At 48.7% G+C, this 25,627-nt stretch overlaps 1 protein-coding gene across 1 annotated transcript; it reads left to right on the top strand.

The window, feature by feature from the left end:
• On the top strand, window positions 1-25,051 carry LOC102571764 (E3 ubiquitin-protein ligase TRIM39-like). The gene is made up of 4 exons (XM_059719061.1): window positions 1-404; window positions 8,138-8,180; window positions 10,038-10,360; window positions 24,463-25,051. The coding sequence occupies exons 1-4, from the start codon at window positions 6-8 to the stop codon at window positions 24,985-24,987; spliced, it is 1,290 nt and encodes a 429-aa protein (XP_059575044.1). The 5' UTR covers window positions 1-5; the 3' UTR covers window positions 24,988-25,051.
• Window positions 25,052-25,627: the final 576 nt, after the last annotated feature.

Genomic DNA, 25,627 nt, shown 5'->3' on the forward strand with positions numbered 1-25,627 from the left:
AGGACATGGATGAAGAGGCCACCTGCTCCATCTGCCTGGAGCTCTTGACAGAGCCAGTCACCATAGAGTGTGGACACAACTTCTGCCGAGCCTGCATTACCCTGTACTGTAAGGACACTGTCCATGTCTCAGGCAATGCCATCCCCTGTCCCAGCTGCAGAGCAGGGTTTCAGAGAGGGAGCTTCCAGCTTAACACTCAGCTCAAAAACCTGGTAGAGAAGATTAAAGAGCAGAGTCTGAAACCAGGAAAGGAGCAGATGGTAAATCAGTGTGTGGAGCATGAAGAGAAACTCAAGCTCTTCTGCGAGGAGGATGGAGAAGCCATCTGTGTTATCTGCAGGGAGTCCCAGGCTCACCATGGTCACAAAGTGCTCCCCATTCAGGAGGCTGCCAACAATTACAAGGTAGGTGACACCACTGATCTAAGAGAGTCCACTGTGTAGTCACATACTTACCTGGCAGGGGAAATACCATGATTGGTTTCTGCCCTAGTGGCTGTATTTACCTGGCAGGGGAGAGCCCCTTCTTCTCAGCCTTGAATGACTTAGTGTAGTTGAGGGTGAAGGTCTGTCCCTTGCACTGCAGGCAGGCTAACACCTGTGAGAGTCTGCAAATGCCTCCCAATGTAAGGATCTCAGCTACACAATTTATGGTGATGGAAAATTGCTCTCAGGCTTTCCTTCTAGCTTGCTCCTTCGGCCTTTTGGCTAAGTGAGACTAGGGGGCATCTGAATTCCAAGGCCTCCAGGCTTGGAGCTTGCACATAGGATGCCTGCCATGGATTTGGCAGTAAATGAAGCCCCAAGCTGAAGCGTCTGCAAAGGAGGATACTTACTGGTGGTAGCACAACACAGACATGAACAACTGAGCTCTGCTTAGTTGATAGAATTCAGAACTGATTTGGCCCACGAGATGAATCATGGAATCACAGAATCATAGAAATTAAGGGCTGGAAGGGACCCTGAAAAATCATCAAGTCCAACCCCACTGCTCTGGGCAGGAATACTGCTGAGATCAAATGATCCCAGCAAGGTGTCTATCCAGTCTCCTCTTGAAGATTTCCAAGGCTGGGGACTGCACCACCTCCTTGGGAAGTCTGTTCCAGATTCTGGTCACCTTTACCCAGGGGCAGGCACTTATTTTGGCTGGACGGCCACTTAACGAGTTTCAGTGAGCTGACGAGGACCTCAAGGGTGGCCCTACCCCCTGGTTGCCATCTTAGGATCTGAAGTCCCACCCCTAACCTCTGACCTTTGCCACTGGAGATCCCTCCCCTTGCCCCCAGAAGTACTCATTTTGGGGAGGGGATTTGCCATCTTTGAATGGGAAAAAACCCCAAATTATATACTAAAAATCAAACATCTGTAATGATATATTTCAATTTGATTTTTTTTAATTGTCCTGATTTGTGTGTGTTTGTGCCATATATATAGAAGTGATTGCATAAGAACTCAGAATTAAGTCTTACTCTTGTATATTGTGGGGGGTGTGGAGGGTTATGTGTGCATGGGTATGGGGTTTGTGAGGGGATGTGTGTGTGGATGTGTGCATGTGGAGTGTGGGGAAGGATGTGGAGTATGTGTGGATGTGTGTGAGTGAGTATGGGGAGTTTGTGGGGATGTGTGGATGGGTAGGGGGTTTGTGGGGGGATATGGGGTGTGTGGAAGGTGCAGGTGGCTGTGTGCATGTGTGTGTTAATGTGGGGTCTGGGGGTATGTGTGGGTGTGTGGGAGGATATGGGGGCGTGTTGGGAGCCGTGGGATGTGGGGAGGGTGGCTGGGTGTGTCTAAGGTATGTGCATGTAGCAGTGAGCAGGGCTCCCCCCAGAGGCATGCAGGTTTGAGTGTGGGGAAGGGTGTGGGTAGCTGCGATGTTTGTTTGTGGGGTGTGTGATTGTGTGGGGGAGGGTGTGGTTGTGGGGTTTGCAGGGGAGGATTTGAGGGTATGTGGGGTGTGCATCAGAGCTCCCTTACACACACACACACACACACACACCCCAAGATGGTCAGCACTTGCCCCTGCCCCTTCCCCAGCCCTGCAACAGCCCAGAGCCCATGCACACTGGGGTGCCTCCCCCACCACTGCCAACAGTGTGCAGCCCCAGCATGGCCCATGCCCATTCCACCCAGCCTTGCTGAGTCCTACTGCCCCTGGGCATGCAGCGTGGCTGGGGCGGCTCCTTCTGGCTGCCACCGCTACTGCCCCCAACCCCACAGTAGCAGCAGGGAATAGCACTCCCAGCCCTGACATCATGCGCCCCGTGCCAGCTCCAGGCTAACCCCTCTGGGCTGAGCAGCAGCAGCTGGGCAGAAACTGTTGCTCATTGCAGGGAAAAAGCAACCCCTCCCCCTCGCCGCCAGTGGGCAGTTTTTGGTGGAGCCACTCAGAGCCTGCACTGCTCCAGGCTGCCCTGTGTCTCCATCACTGCTGCTTCTAGGCTGCCCTGCGGCTGCTCCACACTGTCACCACTGCTGTGCGAGGTAGCCCAGAGGTGGCGGTGATGGAGCCGCAGGGCAACCCAGCGTGGTATGGGTTCTGGGTGGCCACACTAAAAACTGCCCAGTGGCGGCAAAAGAGAGGGGCCACTTTCCCACCCTCACAATGAGCAACAGTTTCTTCCCAGCACCAGCATTGCCTGAAGCCCGCATGGGGCTTCCCTGCATCTGCTCTGTGCTGCCACCACTAGCCCACCAGGTAGCTTGGAGGCAGCAGTGACATGGTGGAGACTCAGAGCAACCCTGCACGGGCTCTGGCCAGCTGCACCTGGAAGCGCTGGCAGCAGGAGGGGGAGGAGCCAATTTTACCCCACACTGAGCAGCGGTTTCTCTCCCACGCTGCTGCTGGTGGTGCTACTCAGCCCAGATCATCTAAATGGTGACCTGACAGGTTCCCAACTCTGCTTCCAGCTCCTCCAAGAAGAGGCCAGGAAGCTCAATGTGAGGCCAGGGTTCCTGGATGACCAAGACCCCTAGCAGCTTGGAGAATCACTAGTACTGGTGCCTGTGTAGTAGAGTTTCTGCCTGCCACATAGGAGATCTGAGTTTGAGTCCCAGCTAGGGTGAGTGAAGTAACAGGGAGAAGTTCTTGTTGCAGTAGAAAGGGGTCATTGTGTTTCCCTCACCTCCAGGTACCTGGGCCCTATATTTCTTGTTATTTGACATTTTGTATTTTGTGCCTTTTATATTTCACCAACCAGTATTGTTTGTGTGGCGGGCCAGTAGGGGGCGCTCCTGCATTGAGCTACCCACCTCCCTGCGCCCGACCACCTTCCAGGCTCCGAGTGCCTCCCTTGGGGTGCCTCACGTCTGGCCGACCCCTTCCCTGGAGCACACCTGCTAGCCTGGGGTTCCTGCTGCCACCATCCAAGGCTCTGGACTCACTTCTGGCTCTGCGCACCTTGGAGAACACAGGCCTGATCGTCCAATAGGTACTAGACCCAATACAAGCACTTGGGACACTTCCCCAAGTCAGGGGCTTATTAGGGAAGTCTCCCTTAGTCCGCAGACCTAAGGGGCCTCCTCAGCATAATTTAGACCCACCCCTCAATAAGTCTCCCACACCGGTCACAAAGGAGAACTTTATTGATTCAGGGGGTAGGGTGGAAACAGGGTAAAAGGTAGAGCAGTATCATAGAAATATCAGAGGAATCCCATAGAGCAAACCAGGGTGGCTGATGGTAGCCTTTTAAACACGCATCTGAGCTACTGTAAGCTAAATATCCAGCCTGATCTCGAGCAGCTTACTCACACGCATCATCCGGAGGTTGGAGTTTTCCACTGGAGGCAGGTCACTCTTAGAGCATGCGGTTATGAGGAGAGAGCCTGTTTCAGATGGTGAAGCTCCTCTCCCAGTTTCAGTTTCACCTGGATGACCGCATGGCTAATGGCTCCCTTCTTCCTGTCCCGGGCCTTTTTATAACCTCTGTCCCCTCAGCAGCCCGGTCCAATCGAAGCTGCCAATACTGGCCACAAGCCAACCAATCTACCAAGCATCCCTGGCTACCTGGGCCCATGCGCAGGGCCGGGCTTTCCCCCCTGCCCAGGTGACCAGAGTATCTGCCTCCCAGGCACCAGGCTTTTGTCATGCAGACCAGGGAGGAAGATCCCCGCCCTGAGGGATTCAACACCAGCCACTCACGGTGGCAGAGACAGATCTCTGGAGAGGGACACAGACAGTGGCATTTCTGCCACAGTTTGTTCTGCTGTTTGTGTTTTATATTTTGTTAACCCCATCTTTTGTCAACTGGATGAATATGTCTATGATTGTAAGTGTCTAACCTTTATTGAATCCTGCCCCCTCGGGGCATTGTAGTGTTCCCTATACTCCCTGGTTTATACCTGTTATGTTCCCACTACTGTTCTCTCATTAAAAGGTATATGGTTAAGTCCCCATTGGTGGTCTGGCTCTGCTCTATAGGGGGAGGAGGGTCTCTACACCTCCCACTGCACTTGTGCACCTGCTCTGATCCCTTCAACTGGAGAGGGGATACCTCTTGGAGTACCGCCCGGGTTACACTAGCCTTACCTGTGGGATTCTAAACCCCTCGGTCAGCAATTGCCACTCGGTCTGCTGCCCCAAGACTTTCTTAGGGTATATCAATCAGTCCTCAGGTCTAGTTGGTCAGGTTGGTTGCTGGCTACTTTATTCCCTAATGCCATGGAAGTTCAGTCAATACAGTAATCAATTAAATTAACTGTCTGTCATGGTGCACAGCATCTCAATTACTTATCAATGAATACAACAGCCCCCCATTTGTATAATGTAAGATCAACTGGTTGTCACAGAATCCCTCTGCTTCACTTGATCCACAGGAGGTTAATTAATGATTAGTGAAATCACATGCCTCCCTTGATTCCCAAAAGTTCAATTAATTATCTATGAATGCCCCAATTAATTCTTGATTAATTCCACAGTCTCACCCAATCCACGGCTGAGCACTTAAACATCAGTGAATTCATCAGTCTCCCTTGATTCACCAAAGATCAATTAGTTATTCCTGGTTTTATCAGTCTTTATCCTTCATACTAATTACATCAATTGTCACTCTCTCTCTCTCTCTCTCTCTCTCTAATTGATTCATGAGGTGTTAAGCTCATAAGATCCTTCCATCATTATAGCAACAGTCTGGCGCCACTCACTGTAAAGTCATTACCTCCCTGGAAGCAGCACCTTCCTTTCCATTAGTCAAGTTCCCCTTCTCTAGCACAGTCTCACTCACTGGCCTGGTCCCAAGCTTTCCCCATCTACCTGGGCAGCCTCACCAGACTCTTGTGCTATGACTGGGAGTCCCAACTCCGTGTCTCCTCATGGCATGCACGGCATTTCCAAAACCCAATGTGCGTTTCCCTCTCTGGGGGTAGCGTGTGCCGGGTCCTTGTTTTTGAGCCTGCTGGAGTTCTCAGGGGACAGTAAGAGCTGGCTTCCTCCATGTGTGACAGCATGCAACCAGGAACCCACTCCTTGTCCCACATGGATCCTTTTTCTGAGTGCTCTGGTAGCTTTTCTGAGTAGGTCTACCCTCTGACTGCCCAGCTGATGTTTCTTGCCTGGAACAGGGATTGGAGCTGGCTCCGTTACAGGACTCCTGCCATGGAACAAGCTTCTCAAGGAGACCAGAGTGTTAAGCCCCAGCTCAAATCTGGGTTCGTGCCCGGTATGCAAAGGCCAATAAAGATACCAGGGGTGAAAGTATAAAGAAGATTTATTGCTAGCAATAAAAGGTGCAAGCGGAATAATTTCACATAACAAGCACACAGATTTCTAATTCTAAGCATCTTTTATACAGGGGTTTTGGACCTTCATAAGCATCCTTGTTTGCTAATTGGTTATAAAGGAGTGACGCAAGGAGTTCTTTACTGAGCATGTCTCTATACCTGTGTTTTAGCTATGTATCTCATTTACATACATGTATGTTTCATTAGCATACTTTTTCCCCACCTAGGGGAGTGATTTTTAGTATTTTAATGAGCTCTTTGACCCAGTACTCTGATTCTGCTTTTGTTTTCAAGCCTCCTTTATCTAAGACTGTCTCCTCCTTATCATTGCAGATGGGCATTTGTCACATAACATTCACTTTTGCTTGGGCTTTGCATAGTAGTTTCTAGGTCACTCCTTACAAGAGGAATTCTGGGGTTGGACCACATGTAGGAAATGCAACAGGGCCCTTGTCCAAGGCAAAGCCTGTCTGCTATAGACCTGCCCCATTCCAGCTATCCAGCCCTCCTGCCTCCAGCAGAAACCAAAATTGGTTTGAAAAATGGCTCAAGCTATGTTAAGAAGCTGTGCATCCCAGTAGAGTTCCTGGAGGGGATCCAGATGTAGCAGGCTCACCTTTCAGAGCTTGGGATGAGTCCCAGGCTTGAGATCCTGTGGTTTTGATTGGTGGAGCCCATCCACCAATCAGGAGGCAGCAAGAGAAATAACATTATGCCCCTTTGCTGAGGGGAGGGAGAGAAGAGCTCCCCTGAACCTGATTGAAGACTGCAACACTGTCAGGTCCAGAAGACTTCAGGGGCGGAGCCCTGGAGCATATAAAAGGAGCTGCTTGCCCAGCAGGGGGTAGATGTGTGGGGGATAGAGAAGAGAGAAGAGCAGGGTTTAGAAGAACTGAGGAGAGCTGCTCAGCAGGGCAAAGCAGTAGCCCAGGAAAACCCCCTGAAGACTTCTATCAGCAGGGAGTGGGAGATGGCTCCAGCAGTTAGGCTTTCAGTGCGCAGCACGGCGTCTAGACCCTGGGAGCTGCGTGAGGCGGCTCAGGTCTGCAACCTCTGGCATATGGCCAAAGACAGTGCATGGAGCAGGATCTTTGGAGCCCCTGGGGCAGCTCAAGTCCTCAACCCCTGGAATGAGGCTGGGAGCTCAGTGCCAGAGGCACTGCACGGTGGGTGAGAGACCCTGGGAGCTGCTTGAGGTGGCTCAAGTCTACAGCTGCTGACATGGAGAAGCAACTCAGTGCAGACAACACTGCCCAAAGGATCCAGGAACAGACTGAGCTCTGGTGCTGCACAAGGCTGTCCAGGCCTCCAACCCCAGCACAAGGCGAAGCGCCCGCTACACACAGCAGTGCCTGTAGCCCTAAGCCAGGATGGCGGCAGCAGAGTTGGGCAGCAGGAAAACCTGGCAGGGACAGAGCTTGACCTGGAGAACAAGAGGCAGCCCTCCAGGACTGCAGAGTAGTAGTAAGCTACCCTGGAGAGAGGGTCCCCACAGGGGAGGCCCCCCCCCCACCTCAAGGGCTGTGAAGGGGCACCTCGTGGGCTGCTCCTGGGTAATAGTGGGGGAGCTTAGGAGTCTTTGGGGTCTTCTTCTCCTTTCTTTTTACCTCCACCTCCTTTCCTGTAGTGGTACCTTGGGAGCAGGGCCCCTGCCCTGGAGGGCACCCAGGTAGTCTAAGGATTGCTGATTATATTTGTGAATGTAATAGTTTGTATAAGAATAGAGTTATAAGGTTGCCCAATCAATAGTTTTTGGTCTGGTTTGCTCTATTGTTCATCTGTATTTTAAATGATAACTGTGTGTGTGTGTGTGTGTGTGTGTGTGTGTGTGCGCGCGCATATATATTAGAGCTTCTTGTTTTGTAAATGTGTACATATATATATATATAATCTATGTCCTTACCCTTTCATGGTTTTGTTGTAATAATAAATCTGTATATAGTTAAGTAATTGATTGACTGGACCTGACTCTATAGGGGATGGAGTGGCTGCTGGGCTGTTGTGTCCCTCTGCAGCACACTGCCCTGCCAATAATTCCCTCAATTGGAGAGGAAAGTACAAACCCGTGTACACCCGGGCTACACAGAGACCCCAGGAAGTCACTCCAGAATGTGGGGTCATTAACCAATGTCTCCATGGAAGAAGGGCATACTGCAGTGATGGGCATAAACCCCACAGTGTCAAACCCCTCTGGAAAGTTTCTGAATGAGCTTCAGAATGAGCCCAGATTGGGCTAAGGGGCTGGCAGCTTAACTCCTTACCTGCCACTTTTCCAGGGGAGGTACAGCTCCATGGCTGCTGGTCTGGAGGAGATGCTTTACGTCTTATAAAATGAGCTACGCTTTACAAGCTGGAGTCATGTTTGCTCCCAGAGATGCTGCACTTTCTGCACACCCTTAAACCCATGTCCCTGTCTTTCCCAGCTGTCCCAGGGGCTCTGGGCACCACAGCAGTGTTTTGGTTTCGGTGAGATCCTTCTCACAGTTCTCTAAAGCCTACCAGCCTTGTATCACAATGGCCATGACTGTGCCAGAGCAGGACAGCTGCAGAGCCCTTCCTGAGGTGCCGTGGGGCAGGGCAGGCTGGGCACTCTGCATTACCCTGCCCTAAGAGGGAGGGGAGCCCTGCGCTCTTTCAACCCCAGTGCCTCCACGTGATGGGAAAGAGGCTGCCATTTCCCCGTCCTGGAAGGGAACAAGGCAGTGGCAGACAAGCCTGTCTCCTGAGTAGAGAGTTCCTGCTGGTGGGGAGGGGGAGCTCTCTTAGGGTCCTCCCCATCCATCTCCCTTGGCCAACACAGGCTTGAAGTTCTTTGCATGAAGCACCTTATTCATTCTTGATCCAGGGACAACCCCAGGCCCACAAAACCACTTACGTCAACAGCTGCAGAGATGATCTCTGGCCCACTGGGTTTTAGTGCCCCAGGGCCTTTACAAATGCCCCAGTTCCTAAACCTCTCATTGGGATTTCAGCCTTTTGCCTTTGAGTAAATACATTTTGTGTGATCCTTTCTAGATAATTCATCACTATATCTAAAGTATGTAATATGTATCTGGTGACGGTATATCTAACGGCAAAGGGCAGCACATACCAACTAGGGCTGTGCGAGGCTTCGGACAGAGCTTCAGATCCGGCCATAGAGTATAATGGGGAAACAATAAAATATCCATAACTTTGTTGTTTTCCATCTGATTTGGATGAAATTTTCAGAGATGGTAGACTCTGCAGAGAGGATGAAGCCTGCCAAGTTTCAAGAAGATCGGTGTGGGGGGTTTGGGGCAGCTGTACCCCAAATTATTGAAAGCAAAACTCCTGTCACGTCTATGTGTTACAACACAGGGGGGTCAAAACTGCAGGGCTGGTAGGTCTTACTGAGGCCACAAAGCTTGCCAAGTTTCAAAATCGGTGCAGGGGTTTGGGGGGAACTGCCCCTCAAGCTGTGAACAAGCAAAACTCATGCTACGGGTGCTGTGGGACTGATTGTCTGTCCTGGGGCGGGAGGGGAGACACTGCTGCAGGCCTGGCTGCTCAGCTGCTGTGTTCCCAGTTACCGATCAATCATGATTCACTCAGGGACCAGGGACTCAGAGACCAGCTCAATACACAGGACCTGGCTACTACATAATGACTTAATGAGCAGAAATTAGCACCTACAGGCTAAGGAGAGGAAAGACTCAATACAAACAATCAACTGCCCCAAGACAGACACAGCTTTGGCATGAGTTTTGTCTGTCGGCAGCTGGGGTGCAGGGCCCCAGAGCCCCCCCTGCACCGATCTCCTCCACAGCTGTCAGGCATCACAGCAGGGGCCACCATCCCTGCAGCTGTCACCCCGCTGCGCCTTAGCACACACAATGTCACCCATGGCACCAGTTTTGCTTGTCTGCGGCTTGGGTTGCATTTCCCCCCAAACCCCTGCACCGATCTCCTTGAAACTTGGCAGGCTTTGTGGCCTCAGTAAGAGCTACCACCCCTGCAGTTTTGATCCCCCTCACCCCCATGCTGTAACACACAGATGTGACATGAGTTTGGCTTTCAAGAATTTGGGGTACAGTTTCCCCCAAACCCCTGCACCCATCTTCTTGAAACTTGGCAGGTTTCATGCTCTCAGCAGAGGCTACCATCCCTATATGTTTCATCCAAATTGGACAAAGAAACAACAAAGTTATAGATATTTTATTGATTCCCCATTATACCCTATGGCTGGATCTCCGAGGTGGCTCCAAAGCTTCGGCTGGACTGAGGCGGAAACCCAGTCCGGAGCTCCAGATCAGATCGCAGCCATCTGAAGCAGCCGGATCGGATTGCTGCCGACTTGCACAGGACTAATACCAACTCCATGCCCTCACTCTGCCAGTGCAAGGTTGAAAGTGGAGATCGCAGCTCACACTTGTTGTTATTGCTTATTCTCGAAGAACACCGTAAAGCAACAGAGAGAGAGAATCAAGTCTGAGTGCGAGAAGCCGCGTCGCTTTGTGAGTGAGGAGGAGCAGCTGCTTCTGCAGAGGCTGGAGGAGGAGGAGAGGGAGATGCTGCAGAGCCTGGAGGAGAATGTAGCCCAACTCTCCAAGCAAAGCTCCTCTCTGCACAAGCTGATCTCAGAGATAGAGGAGAAGAGTCTGCAGACACCTACTGAGCTGCTGAAGGTGAGTCTGTGCTGCTGATCCTCCCCCTCACTGCTGCTGCCTTCTGGCTTGAAGCAGCCCCTATGCCTGGATCCCAGAACTGATGGAAACTGAGGCAAGACTCAGGCAAGAGTTTCCATCAGTCTGAACATCTACCAGTTTGTACTGGGAGGAAATCCTGATTTGGGAGAAGCTCCAGGTTATTAAATATGAAGGCTGCTTACAGACATGAAAAAAAAATCAGTACAGGTTTTACTTTAAGCTCAGGTTGTCCCCATGCTGAGCTCAACACATGCCCAGAAGTCATCATGTTATTTGGACCTGGCTTGCCAATGTCTGTATAGACTGGTTGCTTCAGTGGTGCTTTTTGGCACTTTTATCTAATAGCTGACTGAATAAGTTTAAATTAAAGCACCAAAAAGCCCTGCTGAAGCATGTGATCTATACAGATGCTGTGGAGCTGGGTCAAGAGGGCTGTCTCTTCTGTTAAAGTATAGGGTTTGTTACCAAATTTGCCCATTACTTTGGGGTGTGCTCATTTATTAGGGATAGTTTCTAGGGTCTTGGTGATTCTGTCAATGTGCTGCTTGTGTTACTATACGGAGCTGTATCTCTCCCTTCTGCAAGCCCTCACCCCCAGTGGAGCTATCTTGCAGGACTCAATCTCAATGGGACTGGGTTCCTCCAGTCACCAAATCAGTCATACACACAAACACACACAAATTAACGTGGCACGCCTGATCTGGCCGGGCTGATCAGCATGGACAGGCTGACACCCTCATGTGCCAAGAATCAGTTCATAAGAGCAACAATAAAATGCAGTCAGACACAAGCACACAGGTAAACAGAATCCCTCTGAATCCGGCTGGGTGTCCAGCTGACACCCTCATGGGCCAGCATTCAGTTCATAAGGGCACGTCTGAGTCAAACTGGGTCAATCAGCCTGTACAAGCTGATCCCCTTATGTGTTTCAAACTCAGCACGTCCCAATCTTTGGCCTCTTGATGAGCAAACCCCACAATAATTTAGGCTTCACAGGGATCTTTAGCATAGGTAAAAGAAGCGTTGCTGCAGAGCACAGGAGGAAAAAGAAGCAGAGAAGGAAAAATATACCCAATTACTACCAGTTTGCCTATAAAAGTTATTTATTGCTAAGCATATGAAATATATAATAGTACTAGTAGTAATAGACATGCAAAAGAAAAACAAGCACAAACAATGACAATACTACCCTGGTTTCACTAAGTATTTGGGGAAACTTAGCTCAAGCTTAACTGATACAGGTCAGGTTCAGAAGTTTATGCCTAGAAAGAAGAGAGAACGCTGGGAATCTCACCGAGTCCACGGTACCCAGGCTGCAAAGCTGACAGGCACAGTCCGTAGCACAATCCTTGAAGAGAGAGACGATCTGTTCTTCCAGCGTCCCAAGAACGACAGGGGATGGTGTCAGCACAGGAGTTTTCTTCTTCTTCTTTCTTTCTCCCTCTTTCCTCCTGCTTCTTCTTTTTCTTTCTCTTTCTCCTTCTTTTTAAGCACACACACTTACAGATTTTTATACCCTCAGTTCAGCTGCTTTGAAGCACCCTCAGTAGTGTAAATCATTGTCTTTTCTATTGACAAGGGGTTATCTGGTTTGGACCATCTCAGGAAACTGATTGATAATCAGGAAACACTTAAGATTAGGGAGTAACCCAAATACTTGGGAGCCAGCTTGAGATTCCTATGGATGGCAGATATCCTGATGGGATAGCTCATGGTTTCTTCAGGAACAATAGATAGCTTGCAGCAACAGGATTTGGGATTTTTACTTGTTGTGCACAAGCCTCAGCTTAGCATGACTTTTCCAGATTTTACTATAGTCTTTTAACAGACTTAAAGCAATTATTGGGGTGCTCATAACCTTTTGTGGAGAGGACTCCCACCAGTCATCTCGGAAAAGATACGACAACACCTGGGATTAGGGCTCCAGCAGGCTGGATGCTGTGATGAACCCTTAACCATTGTTCAAATGTTGCCCGTACCCCCTCGGACTCGGTCTCTTGCCTCAGCATTCCCTAACCCGGCAACCGAGTTTTAGTCAATCAAGTTTAAATAGGCCTCCCATAGTGGGACCGGGGAATGTACGGCCCGAGATGCCTATTAAACTTAGAGGTGTGTGTGTGTCTGGGGGGAGAAAAGTCCTTAGTAAATCCAGATTAGAACTGGTCTGATAAATGCTGAGCTGGGTGTGTGTGAACATGGGTTGATTAACATTGGAAGCACAGATTCCCCATCATGCAGCGCTCTCCTGCTTCTCTGGTCCCAGAATTCACTGCAGTCTCTGCTTCAGGCTTTCTGTTTTCCATCTCTCATGTAAATGAATGGTCATCTGGTTCCATCTCGGATGTAAATGAGACCTAGGGCAGTTGTTTCACTCTTATCACCCTGATCTGGTGAGGGTCTTAGGTGCGTCTCTCACTGCATCTTAATCAGTTTCGTTTAGGTAGAGGAGGGGAGGGAGGGTGGGGGAGTCCTTTGTGAGTCAGACAGACTGCATCCTGTGCCAGGGTTGCCCAAGAACACAGAGCTGAGACGTAACAATTCCCCCCGTTGATGGGGTGCTTGCGTTGAGCGAGTATCCCCATCACATTCTTGCTCCATGGTACTGGTTCTGGTCTTCTATCCATTGTAATCGTCGCATCAGTCTCTGGATCCAGCAAACTAGTAGCATCAGACTAATTACTAGTATAATTTGAAAACTAATGATCACTACAATGGGGTGAAGCATGACATTTAAAAGACCTGTTGCATTGGGGCTCCACCCGAACAAAACCTCCCACCAGGAGTGATGGCCTGCATTTTTAACTGTAGCTGCTAGCTGAGAGATCTCCTGATTGTGGTGTTGAATCTCGAGTTTGCCATTCTCTCCCAAAGCTTTGAGTCTTAGCAGTTCAGCTTGTAAGGAGGGATGAGTTAACAGTTCCTTAATGGTGATGAGACCCATTCCTAGTAAAATGGGGGACACCTCTTTATAGAGCTCAGGGTAGGCATTCAAATGTTGTATGGTCCATATAGGTACAGTAAACTTAAGATCACAAGTAACAATAGTGGTTACATTACAGAAACAGCGATTAATATAAGGCACCATAGGTTGAATCCAATATCCATTAATTAATACAATATCACATCTTGTTCTCATGCACACACATGCTTTACCCACATAAACAATAGCAGATTCCCTTTCTTGGATAACATCGAAGGAACAGTGAGACTTGTTCCCAGGTTGTGGGAAAAAACATTCATCATGCTCCTCCAATGCTTGGTCTTCACAGATGTAACCTAAACCTTCTTTTCTCCTACACCCTTTTACATTTACTGTTTTCCATGCACTATCTTTCTGCCAGGCCCAAGTGTTATGATCTCTGGAGTACATCACTGAGCTATCATCAATTTGTAATCCCAGTGGGACTACTGGATGGATTGTTCTAATTTCCTTGCCGGCCACAGTTATAAGGAATAACTGCAAGCTTTGCTGGTGGTGATTGTACGAAGCATTAACTAATCTCCACCAGGGCTGGAGGGCTAATTCTTCCTCCGTTACATGGGGCCGAATTAGGTTGATTGCTTCCATGGGAATTTGTCCCATCATGGCTTGCCGAATCATTCCCATGATGACATTTTGGGTGAGAGCCTGAGCTTGCTCACATGCTAAAGCCAATGATACATTATTTTGGAGGGACTGTACACCAGACATCATTAACTTTTCATCCCCTTCTATGAGTTTTTCCCACCCAGGAAATACCTTACTTATTAACTGCTGTTCTTTGCTTAACATTTTTAAAGATGCAGTTAATGGACTTCCCATTTTCCCCATATTTTCAGTGGCATATGACAGTTTATTAGCAAGAACTTCTATATTTGCAGCATCAATTAAGGAGACTCCTGCTCCTACCAGTGCAATTTAATAACTTATGGTACAGGTTCCACTTGAGTCCATGATGGCTTACAGAACTGGTAGTGACGCTGTAGGGCCAGGGGGTTGCTTCCACTTTCATAGAATCCATGCATATGACACAGGCATTTTATTTCCTGGGCTCCAACTGGCAAACACTTCCAGAGTTTCAGAGGCATCGCAGGTTCAGAATAGAGTCTGGACATCAGACTTCAGATACCTATGCACAGCAGTGCTTTGGTGCAGCTATGGAATGTCATAATTCGTGTTTGGAGACCTGTGAGGGGACAGAGAAGGGAAAAACAAACTTCCCACACTCCCCCCGTATATACTGGGAGAAGCTGGGATCAACATTGCAGGGGAAAAGTGGAACATTGATCTACAAGAGGGTGGCCATAACAAGTTGAGCACTTCTCTGGCCTTTTCCTGCCTCAACATCGGGGTAGGCACTGACAAGCCTATCCGATGCGTATTTCCCAATGGCTCGAAGCCATTCCTTCCTGCTAGCCAAGAAGGGTGGCCGGCAGGATAGAGAAGACTGTTTACCCTATTCCTTGATGGTCAGGTGGTTTACCCTTCCATTCTTTGAGCTGTGAAGAATGAAACCATTTTCTCCAAGGTTTTCTACTTTTTCCATTCAGGATTTCAACCTGATAAACATTGGGGCTGGCTCGATTTACAATAAAGCAAGGACCATCCCAGGTGTGAGTTAAAGAGTGTTGCTTTGCTGAAAACTTCCTATACATTACTTGTTGGCCTATTTCCCATATTAAGGGAGGGTTTCCCCATCTTAGCTTCTTGTCTGTGTTTTGCTGTACTATGCTTAGCTGTGTTGCCACTTGTTTGTGTAGAGCAGCTATTGTTTCCACAAGAGTCTGTACCCATTCATCTGTCACCACCTTCCTTTCCCAGGCATTAGGCAGTTCTATTCCTAACCACCAGCATTCAGGCATGCGCATGTGCCTTCCAGTCATGACCTCAAAGGAAGTGTACCCATGTATTGCCTTAGAGCCTCTTAGGGCCATCAAGATGATTGGTAACTTTTCATCCCAATCTTTTCCTGAGCTTTTTACCTGTTTTTTCAAAGCTTCCTTCAGAGTGCGATTGGTTTGTTCTACTTGTCCAGAGGACTCAGGGTGTCCGGCTATGTGGAAACGTTGCTTAATGCCTAGAGCCTTACATAGCTCTTGCATAACCTCTCCTACAACGTGAGATCCTAAATCTGAATCAATTACTCTGGGAATTCCCATTCTTGAGAAAACTATGTTGAAGAGCTGTTTAGCAGTGACAGAGGCAGTGTTGGTTTTAGTAGGGATGGCTTCCACCCATTTGGAGAAGGGATCTACTATTACCAGACAGTATTTATTCCCTCTACTAGTGGTGGGCAAAGGACCTATATAATCTATCTGAATTCGGGACCAAGGACCCTCTATTCTTTGATGCCCCAATGCATTCTTTTGAACTTTGCGATCAGCATTAACCATGGCACACTGTAAGCAATTATCACACCATTGATCTACATCTGCTTTCATGCCTGGCCACCAGCCAGTATCTTTAATCCTGTTTAAAGTATCCTGTTTTCCTTTATGCCCTTGCTCATGCACAAACTGAATCAGATCCCCCCGTACCTGGCTGGGGATTATCCAGTGCCTTTGACCGTCTGTATTTACTGCCCACCAGACATTATCAAACTGCTCAATCTTGTATTTGCCAGTAAGATCTTTTCCTGCTTTGGCTAAGGACTGGATTTCTGTATCCCCATGCTGAAGGGTACTTAAGTCTAAGGTATCTATTCCTTTCCCTAAAGTTTGTCTCCGGGTAGTTACTGCATCTATTTTCTTTACCTGGTTTGTCTCTTCAGTGTGGTTACTAGTAGCAGCATTTTTGGCTAAGGCATCAGCTTTATTGTTCCAAAGTGCTTCTTCTGAGTGATTTTTCTGGTGCCCCTTTGTGTGAGTCACCCAGGTATCCCCCGTTCTTTCTTTGATCAGGTTAGCAATTTGTCTCCATTTGTCTGAATGAGAAATGGGACGCCCATCTGCAGTTACCATTTCTCTATCTAACCAAAGTGGGAGCCACACAGTGGTGGCTCTGGCTGTCCAGTCAGAGTCAGTATAAATAGCAACAGAAGTGTCCCGAGATTCATAAGCTAGGACAGCTTTAACTGCCTCTACTTCAGCTGCTTGGGCAGAATGAGGGCGAGCTGGTCCTTGGAGCACCTTCCCATCATTTATGCGGATGGCTCCATACCCTGTTTGGGGATGCCCTTTGTGATAGAAACTTGATCCATCTGTAAACCAAATTACAAACCCCTTCTGTTGTGCCTCTGCAAGCCTCTTATCTCCCTTGACAGGCCATTCAAGGTGTTTTAGAAGAGGGAGGGGGCAGGTATGCTCCTCTCCTTCTATGATTAATCCATATGGGGCTGGTGATACAGCTTGCTCTTTTTTAAACTCTACTCCTCGGTTTACTAGGGCGAGCGTCCACTGAGCAATGCATGGGTTAGAAACCTGGCCGTCTTGTATTTTCCCGGATATGATGTACTTAAGCAGGGAATGCACAGTCTGGACAATGACCTTCGACCCTCCAATAATAAATTCCCAATGTGCAAGGCTCCAGACCAGAGCAAGACATTCCTTTTCACAGGGGGTAAAGCCTTGCTCTGTTTGATTTAGGAGCCTGGAGGTATATGCAATGACTCGGAGCTTATCACATTGCTTTTGACTAAGAGTGGCTCCAATACTTGTTTCTGAAGAGGCCAATTGAATCACAAAAGGAAGGACAGGATCTGGATAGCCCAGAGCTGGTGCACAAGCTAAATCTTGTTTTAAGGTAGCCAGAGCAGTTTGTTGGTCTGTTCCCCATTCCCAAATCCTGTTTTTCTTCAATAATTTGTACAGAGGCTTAGCTTTGTCAGAGAACATTTCAATGAACTCTCTGGAGAAGTTAAAAGTCCCCAGAAGAGCTCGCAAAGAGTGTGTGTCTGTGGGAGCAGGCAGCTTTCCTACGGTTTCTACCCTTTGCTGATCTGGAGTCCTGCCATCTTCTCCAAGGCATACACCCAGGTATTTCACTTGTTGCTGCACTAACTGAGCCTTTTCCCTATTTACCTTAAATCCAGTTTCCTGTACTATAGTCAGCACCTCCTTAGTGATTTCTCTGTTCATTTCTGCAGTGGGGGTGTGTATCAAAATGTCATCCACATATGAAATTACATGTGAGTGGTGCTTAGGGCTCAAATGGTTCCACATTTTAGTGACATGGGCATGGCAAATACTAGGAGAAGAATGGAAACCTTGGGGAGTTCGGCTGAAGGCATATTGTTGTCCCCTGTAGGTGAAAGCAAACTTATACCAACATGAAGGGTGGAGGGGTATAGCCATGAAAGCATTAGCCAAATCGATTACAGAGAACCATTTGGAGCCAGCTGCTACTGCTGCTAAGATCTCATTATATTTAGCTACCACAGGAGCAGCGGCAGGGGTGGCTGCATTTAAGGCACGAAAGTCTATTGTCATTCTATAAGTGACCCCGTCCGCTTTAAGGACTGGCCATACTGGTGCATTGCAAATACTTTGCATAGGCACAAGCACTCCTTGTTCTAAGAGACTATCAATAGTCATTTTAATGCCTTCCTCTGCTGCAGCTGGGTATTTATACTGTCTTTGAGGAGGGGGATCTTTTCCTTCAATTAAAACTTCAGCATTTATTTTTCCACACTCCGCCTTATGCTTAGTCCACACACTGGGAAATTCCTGTACCCATGGATCACTAATGGAGGTTAGGGTGGCAGTAGGTGCCTTTATGGCAGCACAACGATGCACAGCAGAGACTTCTGCAGGTCCTCCTTTTAACTTCCATAACACCCCATTAGCTAGATCTACAGTTAGCTGAAATGCCTGGAGGAAAGGAACTCCTAGGATTCCCTTCTCATTTCCCTCATGAGCACAGCACTCTACTTGTCCTTGCAATCTGTCAATTTGCAAGGGAACATCCTGCCAGACAGGAGCTTCCTGAATTTCTCCCCCATATCCACTGAGCTGAACCTGTTTCGTGGTGGGTCTCCCTCCAGAGATCCACCGGGGACTAAGAATATTTACCGAGGATCCAGTATCCACTAGCAATTGGGCTAACATCCCTGGGTTCCCCACTGTAGCCCTCACAGTGGGTCTCCCCCATGCATCACACTGAAGTCTTGTGACCAGCTGGGGAGGCCCGAGGAGAACCGGGCATCCCTATTGATCAGCAGACTCCCTCTGGAGCCTCCACTCAGGAGAGGAGGCAGGGGTCTGGTGCTGACAGGGAGCAGGCACATGGGATGCACTCTGTACTGGGGCAGTGGGCTGAGGAGGTGCTCCCTGCATTAACTCTGCTCTCCGCATGGCTTGAGACAAAGCATTAATCAGGACACTAATGGGCTGGTGATCATATTTTCCCATATCTTCCCCTAAATTCACTAGCTCTTTCCAAATCATTCTCCTAAGGGTCTCTTTGGGCTGTCGTTGCCCAGGGTTGTGAGGCAAAGGGGGATTAGAATTGGGAGGGCGACTGGCAGAGTGAGGACCGTTATTTGCAAAAGTGATAGCCTGCACAGGCTCTGATGTAATCTTTTTGCCTGCTTGTCTCTTTAAAACACCAGTCTCTCGCAGCAAATCTCCTGCCTGTTTGATTTTTGCCACTAGTTCATTCCAGCTCATGTGTGCTAAATCCACAACCCCTATGGTCATTTTTGTCTGGGAATTTAACCCTGCATAGGTGCTCTGTATCAATTCAAGTCCCTGATAATGGAAAGTGATAACTCCATTCTCTTCTGTCTGGGGCAGTGAATCAGAGAGAGCTGCTAGCATTTTCTTCCGGATCAGGTAAGATTCTGGGGCTTCTCCTGGCTTCTGCTCTTCCATTACATACAATTTCTTAAGGGAAGAGGTAGGCAGTAATATTCTAAGAGCACTTATCATCCATTCCCAGGGTCCAGGAGCAGTTCGTTCCCAAGAACCTATGCCCATGTCTAAAGCATCTGCATCACAAGGAGAGGCACATAACTGAGCTACTTGAGTTAAGTCTGTGCCATCAGCAGAGGGGTACATTTGCCAGACACGAGCCAGCCATGCAATAGCAGTGTCTCGGTTCAGTGGCCCCAGTCTCTCAGCAATAGCCTTGGCTTGACTGGGAGACCATCTGACTATGTCAGTGACTATTTCCGTTGTGGGAAGATCAGCTCCTGCAACTAGGCGTTTAACCTCCTTTGTGGAAACAGGGGCAACATTGTGCACATAGGGCCAATCGGGGTTGAATGGGCTTTTGGGGACTGCATCAGGGAGTACCTCTATTTTCCCAGGGGACTCAAAATCACAATCCTCTCTCAACCTTACAGCTGCTACCACTCCCTTATGGACACTAAGTTGGGCATGCAATTTACTGATCTCTGCCTCACACTTCTGATGGCTTGCTGCTGTCTTTGCTGCCTTATTCTCCTCTACCAAGAAACGGGACGCTGCTCTCACTTCTTCTAACAGCACTTTTGTGTATGCCAATTCTTTCTTATACAGCTCTAACGTCTTGCTTGCATTGTCTCTGTCTTCCTGCATATCTCTAAGTAAAGTTACCAGTTTAAGCTTTTCTGCTACAAAATCACACCCGTTTATCTCACAATCTTTCAAACGCTGTTGTAACTGTTCTTTTTCAAGCTCCAATTCCTGCTTCTCCTTTAACATCTCAATCATTTCCAAACATGCATAAAACAATGCCCAGGCAGCAGCTGCATCTTTTGCACTACTACGTGGCTTAAGAGTGGTGCAATACTGTTCAAAACTCAAACCTGCCTCAGTCAGAGGATTCTCACCCTTGAAGCACCCTTTTTCCCAGGGACATTTTCCCTTCTTCATTACCCATCTCTCTAACCTGCAGGGTTTCTCCTGCCTCAAACGAGCAGCTAAAGGGGTTTTTCCAGCCATCTCCATTTCCCTTATCACACTAATGATCACTATCAAAAAGCCTCTTTTACACAGTCACTTAGATTCCACACTGCCACAGTATTACTCCACAATCCTAGTTCTAAAGTACAACTCTTAACTCTACAGCACGGTCTTCAAGTTATTCCAGCACAGTTCTTAACTTAAAAGTTACAAGAGGTTCTATGAGAGAGGGACCTAGCTGAAGGAGCTGGGTCTGATAAGAAAGAAAAGAGAAAAAAAAAAGGAAAAGAAAAAGGAAAGTAAAGCTTTCAGATCGGTGCCTCAGTTTACCACTCTGCAGCAACTACTCAACAATTACCACGTGATTAGGGTCACGTGCTGCCAGCCTTCTCCACCAATTTTGTTACCAAATTTGCCCATTACTTTGGGGTGTGCTCATTTATTAGGGATAGTTTCTAGGGTCTTGGTGATTCTGTCAATGTGCTGCTTGTGTTACTATATGGAGCTGTATCTCTCCCTTCTGCAAGCCCTCACCCCCAGTGGAGCTATCTTGCAGGACTCAATCTCAATGGGACTGGGTTCCTCCAGTCACCAAATCAGTCATACACACAAACACACACAAATTAACGTGGCACGCCTGATCTGGCCGGGCTGATCAGCATGGACAGGCTGACACCCTCATATGCCAAGAATCAGTTCATAAGAGCAACAATAAAATGCAGTCAGACACAAGCACACAGGTAAACAGAATCCCTCTGAATCCGGCTGGGTGTCCAGCTGACACCCTCATGGGCCAGCATTCAGTTCATAAGGGCACGTCTGAGTCAAACTGGGTCAATCAGCCTGTACAAGCTGATCCCCTTATGTGTTTCAAACTCAGCACGTCCCAATCTTTGGCCTCTTGATGAGCAAACCCCACAATAATTTAGGCTTCACAGGGATCTTTAGCATAGGTAAAAGAAGCGTTGCTGCAGAGCACAGGAAGAAAAAGAAGCAGAGAAGGAAAAATATACCCAATTACTACCAGTTTGCCTATAAAAGTTATTTATTGCTAAGCATATGAAATATATAATAGTACTAGTAGTAATAGACATGCAAAAGAAAAACAAGCACAAACAATGACAATACTACCCTGGTTTCACTAAGTGTTTGGGGAAACTTAGCTCAAGCTTAACTGATACAGGTCAGGTTCAGAAGTTTATGCCTAGAAAGAAGAGAGAACGCTGGGAATCTCACCGAGTCCACGGTACCCAGGCTGCAAAGCTGACAGGCACAGTCCGTAGCACAATCCTTGAAGAGAGAGACGATCTGTTCTTCCAGCGTCCCAAGAACGACAGGGGATGGTGTCAGCACAGGAGTTTTCTTCTTCTTCTTTCTTTCTCCCTCTTTCCTCCTGCTTCTTCTTTTTCTTTCTCTTTCTCCTTCTTTTTAAGCACACACACTTACAGATTTTTATACCCTCAGTTCAGCTGCTTTGAAGCACCCTCAGTAGTGTAAATCATTGTCTTTTCTATTGACAAGGGGTTATCTGGTTTGGACCATCTCAGGAAACTGATTGATAATCAGGAAACACTTAAGATTAGGGAGTAACCCAAATACTTGGGAGCCAGCTTGAGATTCCTATGGATGGCAGATATCCTGATGGGATAGCTCATGGTTTCTTCAGGAACAATAGATAGCTTGCAGTATCAGGATTTTGGATTTTTACTTGTTGTGCACAAGCCTCAGCTTAGCATGACTTTTCCAGATTTTACTATAGTCTTTTAACAGACTTAAAGCAATTATTGGGGTGCTCATAACCTTTTGTGGAGAGGACTCCCACCAGTCGTCTCGGGAAAGATACGACAACACCTGGGATTAGGGCTCCAGCAGGCTGGATGCTGTGATGAACCCTTAACCATTGTTCAAATGTTGCCCATACCCCCTCGGACTCGGTCTCTTGCCTCAGCATTCCCTAACCCGGCAACCGAGTTTTAGTCAATCAAGTTTAAATAGGCCTCCCATAGTGGGACCGGGGAATGTACGGCCCGAGATGCCTATTAAACTTAGAGCTGTGTGTGTGTGTCTGGGGGGAGAAAAGTCCTTAGTAAATCCAGATTAGAACTGGTCTGATAAATGCTGAGCTGGGTGTGTGTGAACATGGGTTGATTAACATTGGAAGCACAGATTCCCCATCATGCAGCGCTCTCCTGCTTCTCTGGTCCCAGAATTCACTGCAGTCTCTGCTTCAGGCTTTCTGTTCTCCATCTCTCCTGTAAATGAATGGTCATCTGGTTCCATCTCGGATGTAAATGAGACCTAGGGCAGTTGTTTCACTCTTATCACCCTGATCTGGTGAGGGTCTTAGGTGCGTCTCTCACTGCATCTTAATCAGTTTCGTTTAGGTAGAGGAGGGGAGGGAGGGGGGGGGGGGAGTCCTTTGTGAGTCAGACAGACTGCATCCTGTGCCAGGGTTGCCCAAGAATACAGAGCTGAGGCATAACAGGTTTGGTGGGGGGAGGGAGGGGGGTTATGTCTGTCAGCAGCCAAAATGGACAAGACAGGACATCTGGAGGTAGCCGAGCAAATGTTCTGAGCAATGTAACGCTGAGACGGAGGTGATAGCAAAGAAATAATCCATCTAACTTGGCTGCGTTCAAGTGCATCAGGCAGAGGTGGACGTAGGGATTTTCAGGCAGTGAAAACATTGGTGCATATAGAACAGAGATGTCATAGACTCACTGAATGTTGGCGCAGATGGTTTCACCCAGTAAGGAAATATTCACTATTTTTCTTCATTGTCCCTTTCTAGGATGTGAGAAGGACCTTGGACACGTGCTGTATCTTCCCTTTTCCCCTCCCCAAGTAGATTCCTGCTTAGGCCGTGCAGGAATATCTCCATGGAAGAGCTGAGATGAGCAATAATGGGGGACATGTTCCTCTTAGGAGCAAGGATATGAAGCTTCAGGAAGCAAAAGCTGTTTCTACAGAACTGAAGACCCCGTGCAGCATCCCAGGGATGGTAGAAATGCTAAGGAAATTCAAAGGCACATGAGAGTGCATGTCAGGTTCATTGGCATCAACAACACCCGTGTAGAGTGCAGTGGTGGATATAGCACACACCGCGCAGGGGGGTGTGACTGACTCGCGAGCAGACAGCCCCTGGAGTCCTGGAGCGATCTCCACAGCCCATGTCCAAGCGTCTCTGGGTCCGCGGTGGGAAAAGCACCATTGTAATTTCCATGCAGGGCGCAGCTAGATCACTCCAGTGGGGACAGCTGAAGGTGCAAACTAGACAATAAGGTCAAGCAAGTGGATTCCTGTTCCTGCTGCGGGAGGGAAAAACTAATCCCAGAATCAGGACTGGACAGCAAAGTGCCAGTGCTCTGGGATTATCCTCTTCCATCTACCTCAGTCCCAGTCACTGCCACTTGATGTCCTGGTTAAGTCTCTGGGTTAATCTCTAGGATCCGGTGTCTGTTAGCTCAGGGGAAAGGGATGAAGGGAAATCTGGGTCTCTGCATGAAATGGGGAAGGCCCCACAGTGTCCAACAGCCTGCAGACCCTGGGCCCTGCTGCACGGTGCAGCCTGCAGTACCCCCAAGTGAACTGAGTACCATCACAAGGATTCCCTCGGCGCCATCCTGCCCAGTCTCAGGGCTGTGGTCATGCCCCAAGTGCAGGAGGATGAGGCAGCAAGAGGCTGTTCCCTGCTCTCCATTCCCAGCTCCTTTCTAGCTATGCTTGGCCCCTACACCATGATCCTCTGAGCTTCCTCTTCCAGCCCTGTGGCCAGCCCATCTCTCCCTGCCTGATGCTTCCTACTCCTGGCACCTTGGGGCCTTCTGCACCTGCGTACGCTCCCTCCCCTGGATGCAGCTCAGTCCCTGCTCTGCCACTTCCTTTGCCTTCACCTCCCAGGGAAACTCCTCTCCTCCCTTAGGCATCTCTTACTCAGCCCTTCAGACTATCAGTCCTGTCTGTCATTTCAGCTCTGCCTCCAAAGAGGCAAAATGGTCCCTTCCCTGAGGCGGCAGGAAGGGCAGGTAGCACAGACTTCAGCCTCAGCCAGGCCCTGAGAAAGCAGACAGGTGTCGCAGCCACCAGCCCTCTCCAGGCAGCAACAAGCAGGGACCCAACTGGCCGCTCCCAGGCTGGGTCTCTGCAGCTGTTCTCTGCTCATGACAGTGCAAACCAGCAGCCAGTCCAGTCCTGACCTGCAGGGACTGAACTGCAAATTCCCCGTGACCTCAGGGACCCGCCTGCCCCAGCCCTGACCTGTGACTCTCTCCCCAGAGGACCTGACTCTGGACCCAGGCACAGCTCATCCCAAACTCGTCCTGTCTAAGGATTGGAAATGTGTGAGATGTGGAGACAAACAACAGGATCTGCCCGACACCCCTGAGAGATTTGATACTTCTGTCTGTGTCCTGGGCTCCGAGGGGTTCACGGGCAGGAGGCACTACTGGGAGGTGGAGGTGGGAGACAAGACAGGCTGGGACCTGGACGTGTGCAGGGAATCTGTGCACAGGAAGGGGAAGGTCCGACTGAGACCAGGCAATGGATACTGGGCCGTGTGGCTGCGGGATGGGGGATACGAGGCCCTCACCTACCCCCCAACCCCCCTCACCATGCACGTGCGGCCCAGGCAGGTGGGGGTTTTCCTGGACTACGAGGCGGGCAAGGTCTCATTTTACAACATGACTGACAAGTCCCATCTCTTCACTTTTACGGATACTTTCTCTGGGACCCTATGCCCATATTTCTATACTGGTTACAACGTGGCTCCCCTGATCCTGTGCCCGGTCCCAGCTCAGCCCTGAGGGAATCCCTGTCACTGGCATGACACGTGGGGTGCAGACTGTCCCCTCCCAGCGCCACCCAAGTGCCAGCCCCTCGGGTACCCCCGGGGTGAGGGGGGCAGGGCTGGGGGGGGCAACAGGAGCTGATCTGTCACTCAGAATTGCTAAATATAGATCACTACCTGAATCATTGGCTTGCTTTAATAATCTCTTTATTATCGTAACCCCATTTTCCACAAGCCCATTCAACAGTGGGTATCTCGGGCTCAATGTAGCATGCTGAAAAACATAGCCCTGTGCAAATTTTTAAAAATTTGTGCCCCAAAAACCGGAGGCCATTGTCAGACATAACCCTATGTCTTTTCAAGATTGATTTAAGTTGCAGTATAATCTGCTGTGCAGTCAGATTGTCCAATAAAGCAACTTCAGGATAGTGAGAAAAATAATCTAAAACCAACAGATAATCTTTGCCAGCTGGTGTAAACAAATCAATTCTCACTTTGTACCATGCCTCTTGAATATCATTGTCCATCCACATGGGTTCCTTCTTATTCCTAGGCCGGTACTTCTGGCATGTGTCACGTTTATGTACAGCATTTTCTATCTGACTATTCATGAGTGGCCAATATAATACCTCCCTGGCCCTCCTTTTGCATTTTTC

Source organism: Alligator mississippiensis, chromosome 15, assembly GCF_030867095.1.
Source record: "Alligator mississippiensis isolate rAllMis1 chromosome 15, rAllMis1, whole genome shotgun sequence".
NCBI lineage: Eukaryota > Metazoa > Chordata > Crocodylia > Alligatoridae > Alligator > Alligator mississippiensis.